At 42.4% G+C, this 18,569-nt stretch overlaps 1 protein-coding gene across 1 annotated transcript in view; it reads right to left on the bottom strand.

Moving 5' to 3' along the window:
- Positions 1–17,854, bottom strand: part of DYNC1LI1 (dynein cytoplasmic 1 light intermediate chain 1) — a 45,228-nt gene extending 27,374 nt beyond the window's left edge. The window contains exons 1-2 of the mRNA XM_054481526.2: positions 17,032–17,854; positions 16,753–16,826 (exon numbers count right to left, since the gene is read on the bottom strand). Of these exons, the coding sequence (XP_054337501.1) occupies positions 16,753–16,826; positions 17,032–17,177 (220 nt within the window). The 5' untranslated portion in view covers positions 17,178–17,854. The remainder of the gene's footprint in view (positions 1–16,752; positions 16,827–17,031) is intronic.
- Between the last annotated feature and the right edge of the window lie 715 nt (positions 17,855–18,569).

Raw genomic sequence — 18,569 nt, 5'->3', positions numbered from 1 at the left:
CCTAAAAAACTAGGACAGAAAAAGGATGAAGTCAACATGTTTCCATACAATAAAAATTAAAGACTAGAATTATGTCCCTTTGCCCATACCTTAGTCAAATGGAGCCACTAGTGGTTCCCACTTCCCTCTCTACAGAAGCAGCAAGCAGCATACAGCAGTGAACACTTACGGAGTGCCTACCTGCAAGAGTATCCTGCCAACTGTAACTAATACAACAACTCTGAGGGGCGTGATTATCACCCATTTGGCAGGTAGGATGCTGAGGCTCAGTTAAGTACCTTATCCAAGTTCACACAGGTAGGAAATGACAAAGCCAGGTCTGAATTCATAGGAATTTAATGCCAAGGCACACTATTCCTAATACTCGACAGTGCTGGTGTCTTTAGAGACCATTAAAGCAAGACTGTTTGGGAGCCGTGGTGGCTCAGGGCTGTTGTCCTGGTGCATAAGGAGGCGAGGCTAGGCATTTGAGGCCAGGCTGGGCAACATAGAAACCTCTAATCTATGTAACAACAACAACAAAAAGACTTTATTATTTTTTGTATTATGACTCTCTGAAGAAAAAAGTTTACTTACAAAAATCACTACTATTTTCAGAAGAGAAAGAAAAATGAGTTAATGCATTCTTCTCTGTGGACTTCCTCTGAGTGACAGGTGGATATGTTCCTAGTCTTCTGAATCTAACTTCAAGTACCAGAAATTTGTTTTACTATGCTGCTAATTTTTTCTCTGCTAGAATTTTAAATGATGACAGCTATTCCTCTTAACATTCAGTACTTTGTAGATGTGTTTTAAGTAAACTTTACAACATAAAATTTGAAAAAGGAAAGAGCATATGGTCAAATAAATGTAGTATGTTAAACATAGTAGTTTCAGATTATTTCCCCACCCTGTGATTTCAAAATTTCTCACTTCTTTTAACAAGTTAGAAATGGTCACACTGAGAATAAATAACATTTCATAAACACAGCATTTTGGGGCTACAAGGAACTGTAATAAATCCCCTCTTCTTACAAACGGGGAAACTGAGGCCAAGGCTACAGTCACAAAGATTGGTGGTAGCATAGAATAATCCATGCCTCCCAAGAGAATCCAAGTCAACCTCTGCAAGGGTACAACTCCCTTTAGCTCTTAGGGTAAACAGAATAAGGAAAAAACAAAAACTTATTCCCAAGAATATTCTGACCACCTCACACAGTGCTTTGGCAGGAAGAAGGTTCTTAAAATGTTTCAGGAAGCATTTTATTTATTGAAACAAAATCTTTCTGGGAACAAAATTTCTATCAACCACTCTTCCTCCTCTCTCATTTATCAACTTTAATAACATCTGGTAATTGAAATTCTTGAATTTTTTTTTTTGAGACAGACTCTCACTTTGTCACCCAGGATGGAGTGCAATGGCGCAATCTTGGCTCACTGCAACCTCCGCATCCTGGGTTAAAGCAATTCTCCTGCCTCAGACTCTCGAGTAGCTGGGACTACAGGTGCATGCCACCATGCTCGGCTAGTTTTTGTGGTTTTAGTAAAGACGGGGTTTCACCATGTTAGCCAGGCTAGTCTCGAACTCCTGGCCTCAAGTGATCTGCCCGCCTCAGCCTCCCGGAGTGCTGGAATTATGGCATGAGCCACCTCATCAGACCCTGGTAATTGAAAATTGAATATTCATATTTTATAAACATTTTAAGCCCATTTCTTCCTTTCATACATCTTAAGCTTCAATTCAAAATCCTCTTAAGACCCCTCAGGGGATTATGCAGCTTTCACTTTCTTTACACCTAAATGCAGTCTGACATGATGTGTCTTGATGGCAAATGCAACATCTGAAAACAGATCTATTTCATAAAAGGTCTAAAAAGCTAATGAAAACAAAGATTCTGTAAACAAAATCCCACTTTTTATCTCCTATTTTCCAGGAATCTGATCTGAGGTATCCGCAAAGATGCAGTCTTGTTCTAGGGTTATACACATCTTCCAATCATATTATTTGTTAAACTGTTTTTCTCTTTTTATGTCTTTAGGCACAAAACTTAACATGTGGCCTCCTCCCAGTTCTCTTCTCCTCACTCTATTAACACACCACTTATAAGTGAGCATTCACTAAGTATATACCACCCCCCAATCCATTCCCATCCTGCAGCTGAATGATCTTCCTGAACCAATCTCATTATGCCACTCTCTCAAGACCCTTCATCAGGGTATTCTAGTTAATGATACACTTGCCGAAGTATTTAGAAGAAAGTGTACTGATATCTGCAACTTACACTGAAATGCATTTTTAAAAAATGGGTAATAGAGCAGGACACATGTGATAAAGCAAATGTAATTAATTGTTAATGGTAGAATCTAGGTTGAGATATATGAGTATTAACTGTAAAATCCCTTCAACTTTTCCGTATGTTTGGAATTTTCATAAGATGTGAGAAAAAAACCTGTCAGGGTCTTCCTGCTGTTGTTACAGGTAAAGGGCAAAATGTAAAGGTCAACATTCTTACAAAAGCTCCCTTACCTTTCCTGCCCATCTCTCACCGTGTCCCCCACCAACATGCTAGGCTCTAGACACACAATTTCTTTCAGGAACTTCTAGTCAGAGGCCTCGTTCTCTCCCAACTCTACACCTTCACATACGCCATCACTTCTCTCTGGAATACTCTTCCCTTCCCCTCACCTGGGAGAACGCTATCTTCTTCTGGTCTCTAGGAAGCTTTCTTTGACTCCACATGTTTGTGCTCTCTTTGTGCTCTCAATAGCACACTGCAGACTGAATAGCACACTGTACTGCAGAGGGTCATCTTATACATGTGTTTCTTCCAGCAGTCTGTAAATGTGTCAGGTCTGTCCCCCGCATTCAACGAATACTCTTCAGGCAGGTTCTCCTAACAGTCAGCAAGACATAAACTCTTTGCTTTTAAGGAGATTGCTTGCTTACCAAAGAGAAACCATGTCTTATGTACAGATCTTTCACCAACCTTCATATTCTTTTTGTTGCTTTGTGGGTTGCCTTCTTGTTTCTGTTTTGTTTTGAGACAGGGTCTCATTCTGTCACCCAAGCTGGGGTACAGTGTGCAATTAGGGCTCACTGCAGCCTCAACCTCCTGGGCTCAAGCAATCCCCCCACCTCAGCTTGAGTAATCGGGACTACAGGGGTATGCCACCATGCCTGGCTAATTTTTTAATTTTTTGTAGAGATGGGGTCTCCCTAAGTTAACCAGGCTGGCCTTGAACTCAAGCAATCCTCCCACTTCAGTCTCCTAAAATGTTATGATTGCAGTCATGAGCCAGGACATCTGGCCCAAACTTTCCTATTTCTTGATTCCAACCACAATCTCTATTTTCATAATCTACTTCATCTGTAACTGCTTGTCCTGGCCATTTACCACAATCTATTAAAATCATTCATTACTCATATATATAAAACTCAAATGTCCACCTCTCATCAATAACAGATCAATTAATAGTGTAAGCTCATAATACATTCCTCCTTCACTAAACTTAGGAAAACTTTTTCTAGCCATTGGACCAAGGGTTGGTCCTTAGTTGCCTTGCCACAACCAAGCTGGACAGTGTTTGAAGATACTAAAAACTCCATCATGAACCCTCTTCTATTTATTCACCTATACAATTAGAAGGATAAAAAACGTAAAGTTCAGGATGCCTGTCCTTTGACACTGATACGTTTAAAAATCACGCTTGGCTGGGCACGGTGGCTTAGGCCTGTAATCCCACCACTCTGGGAGGCCAAGGCGGGTGGATCACCTGAGGTCAGGAGTTTGAGACCAGCCTGGTCAACATGGCGAAACCCTATCTCTACTAAAAATACAAAAAAAAAATTAGCCAGGCATGGTGGCGGGCACTTTGTAATCCCAGCTACTCGGGAAGCTGAGGCAGGAGAAACACTTGAATCCAGGAGATGGAGGTTGCAGTGAGTCGAGATCGCACCACTGCACTCCAGCCTGTGCAATGAGAGCAAGACTCCGTCTCAAAAAAAGTAAATAAATAAAAATAAAATAAATAAATAAATAAATAGAAGTAAAAAGAAAAATAATGCTTAATGGCAAACAATTTAAAAAATTAAGTCACTAAATTAAAAGTTATTGTTTGGAAAACGCAACACATCTAATAGTTCTAGTAAAATAAAACAAAAAAATTTACTTTATTCTACACAATTAATATACCTTTAAAGTGGCAAGTACAGAAAAGGGGTTTCAAACAATGCTTGAAATAATCCAGCTACCTATCTTCAGTTCCTTGGCCTTCAGCTGGCAGTGAAACAGACACATCAGCTTTAAGACTGGCAGCCAAATAGTTAATGATCTGTAAACATACAATTACACAAGTAGAAAGTTGCTGTTCAAACAGACTGGATGAAAGCCCTTCCATAAAGAACCCCTTAGGTGATGATGTTAAAATTATTTTCTGAATATTTTATCTAAATTTGCATGTTTATATACTAGGTTTTCTTAAAGAGGGCATATTTAAAAAAACAAATCATTTCATTACAGCCTGAGCAACATGGCAAAACCCCATCTCTACAAAAAAATACAAAAATTAGGCCCCAGCTACTGAGGAGGCTGAGGTGGGACATCACCTGAGCCCAGGAGGCGGAGGCTATAGTGAGCTGTGATTGCACCACTGCTCTCCAGCCTGGGCAACAGAGCAAGACCTGTCTCAACAACAACAAAAATTTCATAAAAGCAATACTATTAATTTTCATGTCTACATGCAGGTGCTAGACAACTTTTTCTGTAAAGGACTAGACAGCAAATATTTTAAGCTTCTCAGGCCACATAGGTCTCTGTCACACATTTTTTGTTTTATTCCCCAACTCTTTAAAAATGTAAAAAAAAAGAAAAGAAAAAGAAAATCTCAAATTCCACACATGGTCACCAAAACAGTACAGGGTGATACTGCTTTACCTCCCTGATAGATCTCTAACTCAACAATAGAATGTAATCTCCATCAACTTTATAATAACAATTAACAGGGGGCCGGGCGCGGTGGCTCATGCCTGTAATCCCAGCACTTTGAGAGGCCAAGGCGGGCCGATCACTTGAGGTTGGGAGTTCAAGACCAGCCTGACCAACATGGAGAAATCCCGTCTCTACTAAAAATACAAAATTAGCCGGGTGTGGTGGCACATGCCTGTAATCCCAGCTACTTAGGAAGGCTGAGGCAGGAGAATCCCTTGAACCCAGGAGGCAGAGGCTGCGGTGAGCCAAGATCGCACCATTGCACTCTAGCCTGGGCAACAAGAGCGAAACTCCATCTGAAAAAAAAATAATAATAATAACAATTAACGGATTAGAACTGTGAAGACTTAGAAATGTGATTTCTAACTGCAACACTGTCATTATTGATTGTGTAAACCTGTCAAATAATTCCATTTGTTCCCCAACTTCTAAATGGAGGAGAGTAAGATCAGACCATCTCTACAGTGATGGATTTAAAATGCTTTACTATTATCATCCATTACTACTACTTTTTTTTTTTTTTTTTTTTTTTTTAAAGACAGCGTCTCGCTATGTTGCCCAGGCTAGTCTTGAACTTCTGGGCTCCAGCAATCCTCCTACCTGAATTTCCCGAGTAACTTGCACTACAGGTGTGTGCCACTGTGCCCAGCTTCATCCATTACTTCTTGATCAGTAATAAACTAGAAATAAAACTCATATATATATATATATAGTTTTTGTGTGTGTGTGTGTGAGACAGGGCAACTCTGTTGCCCAGGCTGGAATGCGATGGCAAGATCTCAGCTCACTGCAGCCTCGATCTCCTAGGCTCAAGTGATCCTCCCACCTCAGCCTCCTGAGTAGCTGAGAATACAGGTGCATCCTCCATGCCTAGTTGATTTTTGTATTTTTTTGTAGAGCAAGATTTCACCATGCTGCCCAGGATGGTCTCAAAGTCCTGAGTTCAAGCAATCTGCCCACCCTGGCCTCCCAAAATGCTGAGACTATAGGCGTGTGCCACCATGCCCGGCCCAACTCCTTTGTAACTTGTATCAGCAGTTTAAAAAATATAACAATAAAAACAGGAATTGTGAAAAATGAGTAGTCAAAGCAAAACAATTAAGAACACGTAATACTTTAATGATAATAGCTATCTTGAACACTTCCCAAGTATGCATGCCACTGTTTGACACGGTGCCCAGCATCATGAACATCAGGAGACAGGGAATTCTAATGTGCTATATCCCTTCCTTATCCAACTGAGATATCAACATCGTAAAGCTGACATTTTTGATTTGGCCTTATATGACATAAATTATCCTATTTTATCTGAAAGCTCTGGTGACAAGAGCCATGAGGAGTCTTCACTGAACTACCTGTGGCGTACATCTTCTGCATGGCCTTCCACAGGTTATCTGAGGACCCAGGTAGGTTGAGGGACTTTTGGTGTGCTCCCCATCTCCTAGAGGGCATCTTCCTCCCTCACATTGGTAGGTAAGAGTAGAGAGAGACTATTAACCAAATGCAGGACACAAAGTGACTGTAAGTAAACATTTATGCACGCCTATTCATGACTACATCCCTCCAACATGTCAAGGGGTACCTATAGAGGAAAAAGACAAACCCTATTTTGAATTCCAGCTGAAGGCCAGGCGTGGTGGCTCACAGCTGTAATCCCAAAACTTATGGAGGCCGAGGCAGGCGGATCAACTGAGGTCAGGAGTTCAAGACCAGCCTGGCCAACAATGTGAAACCCCATCTCTACTAAAAATAAAAAAATTAGCCAAGCGTGGTGGCATGCCTGTAGTCCCAGCTGCTCTGGAGGCTGAGGCAGGAGAATCGCTTGAACCAGAGAGACAGAGGTTGCAGTGAGCCGAGATCGTGCCACTGCACTCCAGCCTGGGCAACAGAGTAAGACTCCGTCTCAAAAAATAAAATGAATTCCAGCTCAGTTGTGTAACCTGGGGCTTAAAAAACCTTTCCTGTAAAACAGTAAACATGCTACATAATACGGCACCTGGCAGAACACCCAACACAAGTAACAGACACAATACATGATAGTCCCCATCCCTGCAGCTGGCCAAAGCCCTACCTTTGGATTGATCATTCAGCAATTCACACTACATTAAAAAAAACAGAACTTATCCTTAATCATTTTCCTTACTCCCACAGGCTGTCTAGATATGAATTAAAAATAACATTTAGTTGGCCGGGCACGGTGGCTCATGCCTGTAATCCCAGCACTTTGGGAGGATGAGGTGGGCAGATCACCTAAGGTTGGGAGTTCAAGACCAGCCTGACCAACATGGAGAAACCCCCGTCTACTAAAAATACAAAATTAGCCAGGCGTGGTGGCTCATGCCTGTAATCCCAGCTACTCGGGAGGCTGAGGCAGGAGAATCGCTTGAACCGGGGAGGTGGAGGTTGCAGTAAGCCAAGATTGCACCATTGCACTCCAGCCTGGGCAACAAGAGCAAAACTCTGTCTCAAAAAAAAAAAAACACCAAAGAAAACATTTAGTTTAATCCAATAAATATCTACCAAGATCAGTAAACGCTAACTACAGTGGTTGATTACAATGGCTATTAATAGTTCCCATGCCCTAGGAGGTCAAAGTCACACTAAAGCAATGGTTCTTAATCAAATATGGTATGTATCCTACAATTAAATCATCTTTACATTAAGATGCAAATTTTTAACCTACTAGATAGCCGAAGATTAAAATGAATAATACTTAGTATTGGCAATGGTGCTAAACAAACAAGTATTCTCACATACTGATGGTAAAAATGTGGCCGGGCGTGGTGGCTCACACCTGTAACCCCAGCACTTTGGGAGGCTGAGGTAGGCGGACGATGAGGTCAGGAGATCGAGACCATCCTGGCTAATATGGCGAAACCCCGTCTCTACTAAAAAATACAAAAAATTAGCCAGGCGTGGTGGCACACGCCGGTAGTCCCAGCTACTCGGGAGGCTGAGGCAGGAGAATTGCTTGAACTCGGGAGGCGGAGGTTGTAGTGAGCCAAGATGGCACCACTGCACTCCAGCCTGGGTGATAGAGCGAGACTTCATCTCAAAAAAAAAAAAAAAGTAAAATAGTAAAATAGTACAACTTTGCTACAAGACTGACAATACTTATGTAGAAAGATTTAAAAGACCTAACAATTCCATTTCTGGGAACTTATCCCAAAGAAAATACTGGGCAAGTGGAAAATGAGGTATAACAATAATAATCTGTCTACCAATCCATTATAATTATGGTATAGTTATAGATACTATTCAGTCAATAAACAAGATAAAGCCGTATCCATTAACATGAAAAGAAAACCCGTGTTACACGAAGTGAACCACGGAACATGACATTAAAAAAAAAATCTAATTGCAAACGAATAATACAAATCATGAGTTTATTTTTAAGAAAAAAATATTCACACAGAGAAAATGAACACGACCTGGTGTGTTAATAGATGCTCGTACCTAGAATCCTAGCACTCTGAGGCCAAGACCAGAGGATCATTTGAGCACAGGAGTTTGAGACCAGGCTGGGCAACACAGTGAGACTCCCATCTCTCGAAAAAAATAATTAGCCAGGTATGGTGTCCTGTAGTCCCAGTTACTCAGGAGGCTGAGGAAGGAAAATCACTTGAGCCCAGGAATGGGAGGCTGCGGTAAGCTATGATTACACTATTGCACTCCAGCCTGGGGAACAGAGCAAGACTTTCTCTCCAAAAAATAAAAAATAAACAAATAAGAAAAAATGAACACTTACCTCTAGGTGGTAGGCTCGTGCGTTATTTTCATGTTCTTTCTTTCCTTCTTTTGGGACACGGTCCCACTCTGTCACCCAGGCTGGAGTGCAGTGGTGTGATCACAGCTCACTACAACCTTGGACTCCCAGGCTCAAATGAACCTTCTGCCTCAGCCTCCCAAGTAGCTGGGACAAAAGACATGTGCCACCACAACAGCTATTTAAAAAAATTTTTTTTGTAGCGGCAGAGTCTTGCTGTATTACCCAGGCTGGTCTCAAGCCATGCCCCCACCTTGGCCTCCCAAAGTGCTGAGATTGCAGGCGGGAGCCACTGAGCATGGCTATTTTCACTTTATCTTCTTACCGTTTTTTTTCTTTCTCTGGCAAGAAACACACATTACTTTCATAATTTAAAATAGTGATTTCCAATTTTGAGAGGAAAGTGTTTTAGACATAATTTCTTTTGGTTCTTTTAATCCCATGATGTATGAAATAATCTCAGTTTACAGGTCAGGAGGTTCTAATTTGTCCACAACTCCACCACTTCAAAGGATAGGGAGGCTGACTCTAAGATCTTGTGGCTTTCGTCAGGACTCCTTCCACCATACCTAAACTGCCTTGGCCCTTTTCTCTGGGTTTTAGGCCCTTTTCACAGGTTGTTCTCCTCCCCACCCTTCTTAGCAAAATTGTACTCAGATACTACCTTTTCCACAAAATATTTTGTGACCTATTTAGCAACTATTTCATACCGACATACTTGATCTTTACTACTTTGAGTCTCTTCCCCACAGGAGTTTATAAGCTCCTAGAGGGCAGGAGCTGAGTCTTAGTCATCCTGTTTACCCCAGATGATTCAGCAAAGCATTTTATACATGACATGTCTCTAATAAATGTTTGGTGAAAAAAAGAATAAAATGGTAATCTGTGGGGTCTTTCTAATAGCCACTGTCCTGATTTACAAATAAAGCAAATAAGGCCCAAAAAGGTTAGTCCATGGTCACTTACTTTTTTTTTTTTTTTGAGATGGATTCTTACTTGGTCACCCAGGCTGGAGTGCAGTGGCACGATCTCGGCTCACTGCAACCTCCATCTCCTGAGTTCAAGCAATTCTCCCTGCCTCCACCTCTCAAGTGGCTGGGATTACAGGCACCCACCACCACACCTGGCTAATTTTTCTGTTTTCAGTAGAAATGGGGTTTCATCACGTTGGCCAGGCTGGTCTCAAACTCATGACTTGAAGTAATCTGCCTGTCTTGGCCTCCCAAAGTGCTGGAATTACAGGCTTGAGCCACCACGCCCGGCCACTTAGACTTGTTAGTGACAGAGTCCCACGCTGAATTTTGGACTTTTCTTTTCCTATTTCAAGACTCCTTTCTGTTTTATATTTTCTAAGTGCTTTTACTGACATTCTCTCTCACACGGATTTCACGCCAGCCTGAATTACTGCTCTACCAGCCTTTATCTGTGATTTGCCAGTTGTTTTCTGCTTTTGACAGCAGCACTAGGGGAAATATTATATGAAGTCCTCTTAACAATTCTTAAACCTGTGCTCAAACTATACCTAACTGGAATAACAATGATACTTTAAGTAAAGACTGTTCATCATTTGTTTAACAGATATTCACTAGGCACCTATTATGTGCCACACACCATATCCCATTAACCAGAAATCTCTATTAACTGGCATTTGTGCTTACTGATAAAACTGACGCCAATAATCACCTAACACAGCCATGCCCTGTGGGTCATACCTATAACCCCAGTGATTCAGGAGACTGAGGTGGGAGGATCACTTTAGCCCAGGAGTTGGGGACCAGCCTGGGCAACATAGTAAATCCCTGTCTCTAGAAAAATATAACAAATTTTTAAAATTAGCCATCGTGGTGGGAATACACGCCTGTATTCCCAGTTACTTAAGAGGCTGAGGCAGGAAGATCTCTTGAGTCCAGGAGTTTGAGACTGCAGTAAGTTATGATCGTGCCAGTGTACTACAGCCTAGGTGACAGGGCAAGACCCGTCTCTAAACAAACAAACAAACAAACACAGAGGTTCACAAACTTCAGGACACAGGCCAAAACTGGCTTGCTGCCTGTTTTTGTAAATAAAGTTTTATTGAAACAAGGCTGTACCCATTCATTTATATATTATCCATGGCTGTTTTGGAACTACAACAGCAGAACTGAGTTGTTGCAGCAGAGACCATATGACTTACAAAGCCTAAACTATTTACAATCTGGCCCTTGACACAAGAGTTTGCTGACCCTATTATAAGATGCCAATAGGCCATCTTACTCTCAAAACACTTTATATTTGGTGTATTTTTAGTAGTAGTAACATATAATAAACATGTAATAAATAATTTCATGCTAATTCTTTGAAAAAATTTAATATCATATATGGTAACAGTCTATTCCTTGCATCATATTCCCATAACCAATCATGGCAAAAAACAGCATAACTCATGGAACCTTGATGATCTTTAATCCCAGCTCCTTACCAAATCAATAGTTTTAGACTGAACATTCTCATTATTTTTATAATCAGTCCTCACATAGAAAACCATACACTCCCTTGCCAGTTACAAGTTACTTCTCTTAACAGATCTCTGAATTCCACTGTGTATATCTTAAGGTTTCCTACAATAGCTCAAGCATAATAGTTTTATTCCTGAAGGGGGGGAAAAAAAGACTTTCACATATACTTATTGATGATGTTCAGCATTTTGTGGGACTTTTTTGGCTGCATATTACTGTGGACTAATACCTTCAGGGAACAATATAGAGACTTTACATTTCTTTCCTGGGTGGAATTAAATGGCCCACATCTATATTAATTAATTAAAACCCAATTTAAATATGCCTTAAAACATTTCTTTTAAAATATTCAATAACTCACAAGATTAAAATAAGAAAATTTATAAAATGTCAGATCAAATAAGGCTTTGGAGATCATTAAATTCAAATAGCCTAATTTACAGATGAGAAAGATGAGGCTTATATGACTTGACAAAGGACCAGCTAGTTTTCATTAATTCACACTGACAGCAAATCAAAAAGTTACACTGAAGTCCTATCTAAAAACCAGGCACTGTGCTCGGGACCAGGATTACATATGTACCTTTGTTGACAATGAATTCAATTAACCTAAATAAGTGATATTGTTTGCACTAAAAGATACACACTCAGAAGAATCAGATAAAATTCCTTAATAACTGCTAAGCATCCTCTTACTTACAAGGAAAGCTCTTTTCCTTTAGGGAGATTCTATAGATTAAGAGTACTAGCTCTGGAAGCCAGGCTGCACAATATTTTTTTTTTTTTTTTTTTTTTTTTTGAGACAGAGTTTCACTCTTGTCATCCAGACTGGAGTGCAATGGCACGATCTTGCTCACTGCAACCTCTGCCTCCCTGGTTCAAGCAAGCCTCCTGCCCCAGCCTCCTAAGTAGCTGGGACTACAGGAGCCCACCACTATGTCTGGCTAATATTTGTATTTTTAGAAGAGACTGGGTTTCACCATATTGGCCAGGCTGGTCTCGAACTCTTGACCTCAGGTGATCCACCCCCTCAGCCTCCTAAAGTGCTGGGATTACAAGCAGGAGCCACAGGGCCGGCCTCAGGCTGCAAAATTTTGAATACTGATTTTGCCTCCTGGCTATGTAACCCTAGGACAATTTACTTAACATTTCTGTTTCTGGCCGGGTTTCTCACCCCTGTAATCCCAATACTTTGGGAGACTGAGGTGAGAGGAGGACTGCTTGAGCCTAGGAGTTCAACACCAGCTTGGGCAACACAGTGAGACCTCATCTCTCCAAAAAGTACAAAAATTGGCTAGGAGTGGTGACATGCACCTGCAGTCCCAGCTACTTAGGAGGCTGAGGCAGGAGGATGGTTTGAGCCCAGGAGGCAGAGGTTGCAGTGAGCCGAGATTACGCCACTATGCTCCAGCCTGGGTGACAGAGTAAGACCCTGCCTCAAAAACAAAACAAAAATTCTGTGTCTGTTTCCTGATCTTTAAGGGGATAGAGTACGTAAACAATCCTTACATGACTAGTACCTGTAACTGCTCTATGTTAGGTATTATTATTATTATTTTCCTTAGGGAGTTTTCTTATCAAAACATGGGAAAGTAATCAATATGGAGAAACTGCCTTTAAAGGCAGCTATTAAAATACAAATATGCCCAGCGCGGTGGCTCACGCCTGTAATCCCAACACTTTGGGAGGCCAAGGCAGGCAGATCAACTCAGGTCGGGAGTTCGAGAACAGCCTGACCAACATGGAGAAACTGTCTCTACTAAAAATACAAAATTAGCCAGGTGTGGTGGCACATGCCTATAATCCCAGCTACGCAGGAGGCTGAGGCAGGAGAATCGCTTGAACCTAGGAGGCGGAGGTTGCAGTGAGCCGAAATCTTGCCATTACAGCCTGGGCAACAAGAGTGAAACTCCAACTCAAAAACAAACAAAAAAACAAATATAATCAATTGTATTAAAAGTAATTAAATATAAAAGGTAAAAATGAAAATGCAGTTCTTAAAAGAAAAATTTAGAGGTTAGAACCTACTTAAAATACATGCGCAAGAAGTCCTACCTTTATTAAAAACAAATCTTATTGAAATCCATTCTCAAAACCTTTCAAGAAAGAAGAGTTAATATCATAGACTTTCTGGATTTCATTAGAAGTCAGGCCTAGGCAGATTAAATGATTACTTAAATACAAGTGCCATGGCGACAGCCGCATCCCAGAATCCAATAAATATTTGGATTTTCCTTTAAAATAATTACCAGTACTTTTGTTCAAAGACAGGCTTTGAGTAGAAGGAGTTTTGTACCTGGCACTCTCTCCCTTGCAGGAACTTCTATCAAGTTAGAAATCCATGCCAGATTCACAGAACAGGGCCCTTATGTTGTGTGACCTTGGAAAATCCACTTAACAGGTCTCTACAATTCATTACTCCATCTACAAATTGGTGCCCTGATCAGGGAGGAGAGAAGAGGTGAAATGAGATTTGTATGAAAATCCTCTGAGAAAGGCTCTTACACATACACACGTTACCAGTCATGACCCTTTACTCCTATCAGGTAGTAGGAGGAGAGAGCATGTGGCAAGCTAAACTGCAATTTGTGTGTGTTGTGAGGGTAGTACTTAGGTCTATATCATTGTTCCTATTCTAGGTTGTTTTGAAATGTGAAGCCTTGTCATAGGCTCAGATTTGGTTTTTCATTTTATTTATTTATTATTATTATTATCATTATTATTTTGAGACACGGTCTCACTCTGTTGCCCAGGATGGAGTGCAATGGCGCAATCTCAGCTCACTGCAACCTCTGCCTCCAGGGCTCAAGTTGTCCCTCCACCTTAGCCTCCTGAGTAGCTGAGACTACAGGCATGCACCATCATACCCAGCTTTTTTTTTTTTTTTTTTTTTTTTTTGAGACAGAGTCTCGCTTTGTCACCCAGGCTGGAGTGCAGTGGCACGATCTTGGCTCACTGTAACCTCCGCCTCCCAGGCTCAAGCAATTCTCCTGCCTCAGCCTCCCGAGTAAGTGGGATTACAGGTGTGTACCAGCATGCCCAGCTAATTTTTGTATTTGTAGTAGAGACAGGGTTTCACCGTGTTGGCCAGGCTGGTCTGTAACTCCTAACTTCAGGTGATCCGCCCACCTCGGCCTCCTAAAGTCTGGGATTACAGGCAGGAGCTGCCGTGCCAGGCCAATTTTTTTATTTTTTGTAGAGATGGGGTTTCACCATATTACCCAGGCTGGTCTCCAACTCCTGAGGTCAAACGATCCACCCCTCGGCCTCCCAAAATGCTGGGATTACAGGCGTGGGCCACTGTGCCTGGCCTTAGATTTGTTTTTTTAAATAAGAGACTCCAGAGACCACTTGCATTCATGAAAGATGTATTAGGGCCAAGCATCCTCCTGCCTAGCACCTTCAAACTCATAACAAAGAAAAACCACAATCCCTATTTGATATTTCTTTCCTCCACCAGCACAGAGTGAATGCTGCCATATGTGATGGTGAAATGTCTGTAAGAAATCTTCAGGGGTATTTTAGAAAGTTAACTCTATTTTTGTAACCAGTATACAAATCAGTTATTAGCTCCTTCCAAAGCTGAAAAGGACTCTCTGATGAAAATCCCAATAGTACTGAAAGAAAAATATTAAATTTCAAGCTCATATTACCTGATATTAGATGGAACTTTATGAACTATTAAGTTCGTAAAAAAGGAAATTTAATCTATTCTTCTATGGTGGAGTGAAGGAGGCTGGGACCTCTAAGAACACTCAGTCCCATGCACAGACCCAGTGTCAAAGGGGGGTTAAAAAAAAAATGGCACAACCTCAGTGCAAATTAGATATACCAAAAAATGAACAAAACTGCCACTTTTGTTTTACCATAAACAGAATCATCTACACAATATCTAATGTGCAGAAATAACTGGAGAAAATGTAAAAATAAGAACAAAACTACTGAATCTTACCTTTACCATGGCAGTGTTTCCAAATATTTAATTAAAACAGAATCGATTTCAATGAGGTCATATGAGCTTAAATCCATTTTAGCTTAGTAATGAGTAGTAATTTGTTTAAATTAGTAAACTAAAAATATATTCTACAATTTTTTTTTGCTTTTGGATCCTAATTTATTTTTGCCCTATTAATATCACTTATGTAAGCACTAATTCAATTTTTTAAAAAGTTCTGATCACAAATATTTTCTAATTCAGTTTAAGATAAATCCATGACAAAGTATCACTTGCAAATATTACCACTATACAAACATTAACTCATTTGATCCCCCCCACAACCCTAGAGGCAAGTATTATTATTTCTATAACAACCATTTTAAAGATGAAGAAACTGAGGTTTATAGATGTCAAGCAACTTGCTTAAGATCTTAGAGCTCATATGTGATAGGGCAGTGACTCAATCCAGGCTAATCTGCAGTAGGTGCTTTCAATCACATTAAAAACAAAGGTAAAAACAATTTTTCAACTAGCTCCATGTAGCTTTAAAGAATATCAATAATCATATATTCTTGCTTGGCAACAGTCTATTAAAAAAGTAATTTTTCTATGTAAACACTCATATTTAACCATGCAGCCTATCAAGTAGTACTTGACTTCTTGTTTCCTGTTTTTAGATGGACATAACCAAAAACAACAACAACAACAAAAAAAAACCTCTGGTATTGAGCCGATACCAAATACCAAAGTTTTTAAATTTAATCATCGTATAAGCCAAACTTCAGTTATCTCGCATGTAAAGAACTATATAGAGAAATTTCTCCTATAAATGATTCAGGAGCTAAGCCTGCAAAAATGCGAACCTGCGAACTATTCTCCCTCAGTCCTCTATCCCCACCCCCAGAGTCACTAAAGAAACGGAATACACAACTTCCAGAGAGCCGAGGAGATACAGAACAATCAGGAGAACTGACACTGGACCGTTTCTCCTTATTACATCCATTTGGCTAAAAAAACTTAACTAGAAAAGTTGTGTTCTACTGCCCTTTACAAATTTCAGAATTATATGTGACAGTTAAGGTAGCTGCAACACGAGCACATTGTACCAGAGAACGCTGAATCAAGAACATTTATCGCCAGGTCTTAGTTCTAGCTTCTGTCAATTATACAAAGAGTCAGCTATCAAATATTAATGGCATGCCATTTGCGCTGGAGCTCTCGCAAAGAGCCTCCTGCTACCAATTTTTGTGATGAAAGAAAACCTGTCATTTTCTAGATGAACCCCAGGCCACCAGAATCCCTCAGATGAGAAATCGAATTCTGTCCTTCCCAGGGGAGGCTGTCAGGGCCACCCCCATATCCCGGGGAGGAGGAGGAGGAACCTGAGGGAGGGCGGGCCCCCGCAGGTCCTGGATGAAGGGTCTCGTGTTACCCTTCTCTCCCAGCCGTCCGCGACAGGTCGGGAGGCGAGGCGGGGCGGGGCTGGGCCGGCTGTCCGCACAAAGAGAGCCAACGAGCTAACCGGCGGACCAGGTACCCCGGGCCGCTGGGGGCCGGGCGGGGCGGGGCGAGGCAGGGAACACTTACCCAGCAGTAGCACGTTCTTCCCCGCAGGGAGCTTGGAGCGCGAGCGGGTGGAGACCTCGCTGAGGATGCAGGACCTAACGGGAAGCAAGGCGTACGGTGAGGCCGGAGGCCGGAGCCGCAGCGCGGGAGGGACGGACCTGGCCTCGGCGTGCCGGAGATGGGGCTGCCGGGAACGCAGTGGCCGGGCCCGGCGCCGAGCTCCAGCGGGCACGGGATCCCGAGGCGTCCGCGCAAGGCCGGGGGAGCCAGCGGGGGCTGAGGGAGGGGTGGAGTCGTTACCAAAGGTTCTGCCCGTCCTCGTCGTCGCCTGCCACAGCGCCACCGTTGCCCGACGCTATCTCGTTGCCCAAGGGGCCGCCAGTGTAAGTCGAGGATAATCCCGGCGGAGAAGAACCGAAAGAGCCGACTCGCCCCACGGCCGCCATCTTGGTCGGGAATCACACCACTCCCCGCAAGACTAAATGTGCGAGGCGGCTGAGGCGGCGGCGGTGGAGGCGGCGGGAACCCGGATATGGGGCGTTCAGCGCACGGGAGCGGGGCGGAGCCTGCGGGGGCGGGGCCCCGGGCCGGGCCGGGACTGATGGAGCGAGCGAGGACGGACTGCGCGTGCGTGGCTGCCTGGCCGGCGCGGAGGGGCTGAGCTTAGGCGGGCGGCGGGGTGGGCCGCTATGCTGCAGCTGAAGTCCAGTGATCTGACAGTATCGAAGCGCTTTTCTTCCGCTCATCCGCGGCCCTGGGCTGCGGCAGGGGGGTTGGGTGTGTCAGGTGAAAAGTGCTCCCTCCCACCCTTCAGACAGGTCCCCAGACCCTGCGGCCTGCGCGGAATTCCTGCATTGTCATTGCCGGCCCACCCACTGTTCAGGCTGAGAGCGGTCCCCCGCCCAAACCGGCGCTTCGCCGGCGCCAAGATAGAAATGGGTCGCCTGGCTGGTAAAGAGGCTGCCCTGCAACCCTGGGCTGGAGTATTGCTGTGGTCCTGGATTTCTGGACTTTACTTGCGTTCTCAAGTGGCGAAGTGTTCCTCAACCTGGACCCACATCAGAAGCAGGTTCTCCGAGCCCCTAAGCAGCGGCGTGACAAAGTAATTGTTTACCCTGGAAATAGACTGTTATTTTTAAAAAATTATTGTCAGGGCTTGCTTTAATGTTCTTGATGTTTTTGTATGAGATCCTCCATGTGAGATTTGAAAAGATCCACTATGCGGGTCATCTAACCGGTCACTAGACATTGATTCCACACGTACTACTTCGAGCACAGTTCACACTGGGAATACATGGATGGACTTATACTAGCCCTAAAATAACTCCTTTTCAATTAGAACTTTACTAGGTAAATGTATTTGAATGTCTGAACTCCATATTTAGAAGGAGTCAATGGTTTTAAGGCTCTGTCCTAGTACACCTGTAAGAGCATTTGCTTAAAATTGCCTGGCCTTTGTATGTTATCTCTGTCACTTCATATTTGAAAATCACTTGCTAGAATATGGCCTGATCAATGCTGTTATGCTAGTGAGAAAATCCACAACTAAAGACTATTTGCTGTATATTAGCGTTACGGTTAGTAGTCTGGAAGCCTTTGGAGGCTGGCAAATCTGAGTTCAGGTCTAGCTCTTCGAGTTTACTGGCTGTGTAACCTTAGGCAATTTACTTAACCTCCGTGAGTCTCAGTTTCCTTATCTGTCAAATGAGGATAAAAAGACCTAGAGTTGTTGTGAAGATTAAACAGGATGATTCATGTAAAATGGCTTAGAATAACCACTGGCAAATCTTAAGCGCTCACCACATGTTAATTGTTATCAATGACTTTCTTTACCTTTC

This window comes from Pongo pygmaeus, chromosome 2 (assembly GCF_028885625.2).
Source record: "Pongo pygmaeus isolate AG05252 chromosome 2, NHGRI_mPonPyg2-v2.0_pri, whole genome shotgun sequence".
Classification (NCBI taxonomy): domain Eukaryota; kingdom Metazoa; phylum Chordata; class Mammalia; order Primates; family Hominidae; genus Pongo; species Pongo pygmaeus.
This window is presented reverse-complemented; position numbering and strand designations above follow the sequence as displayed.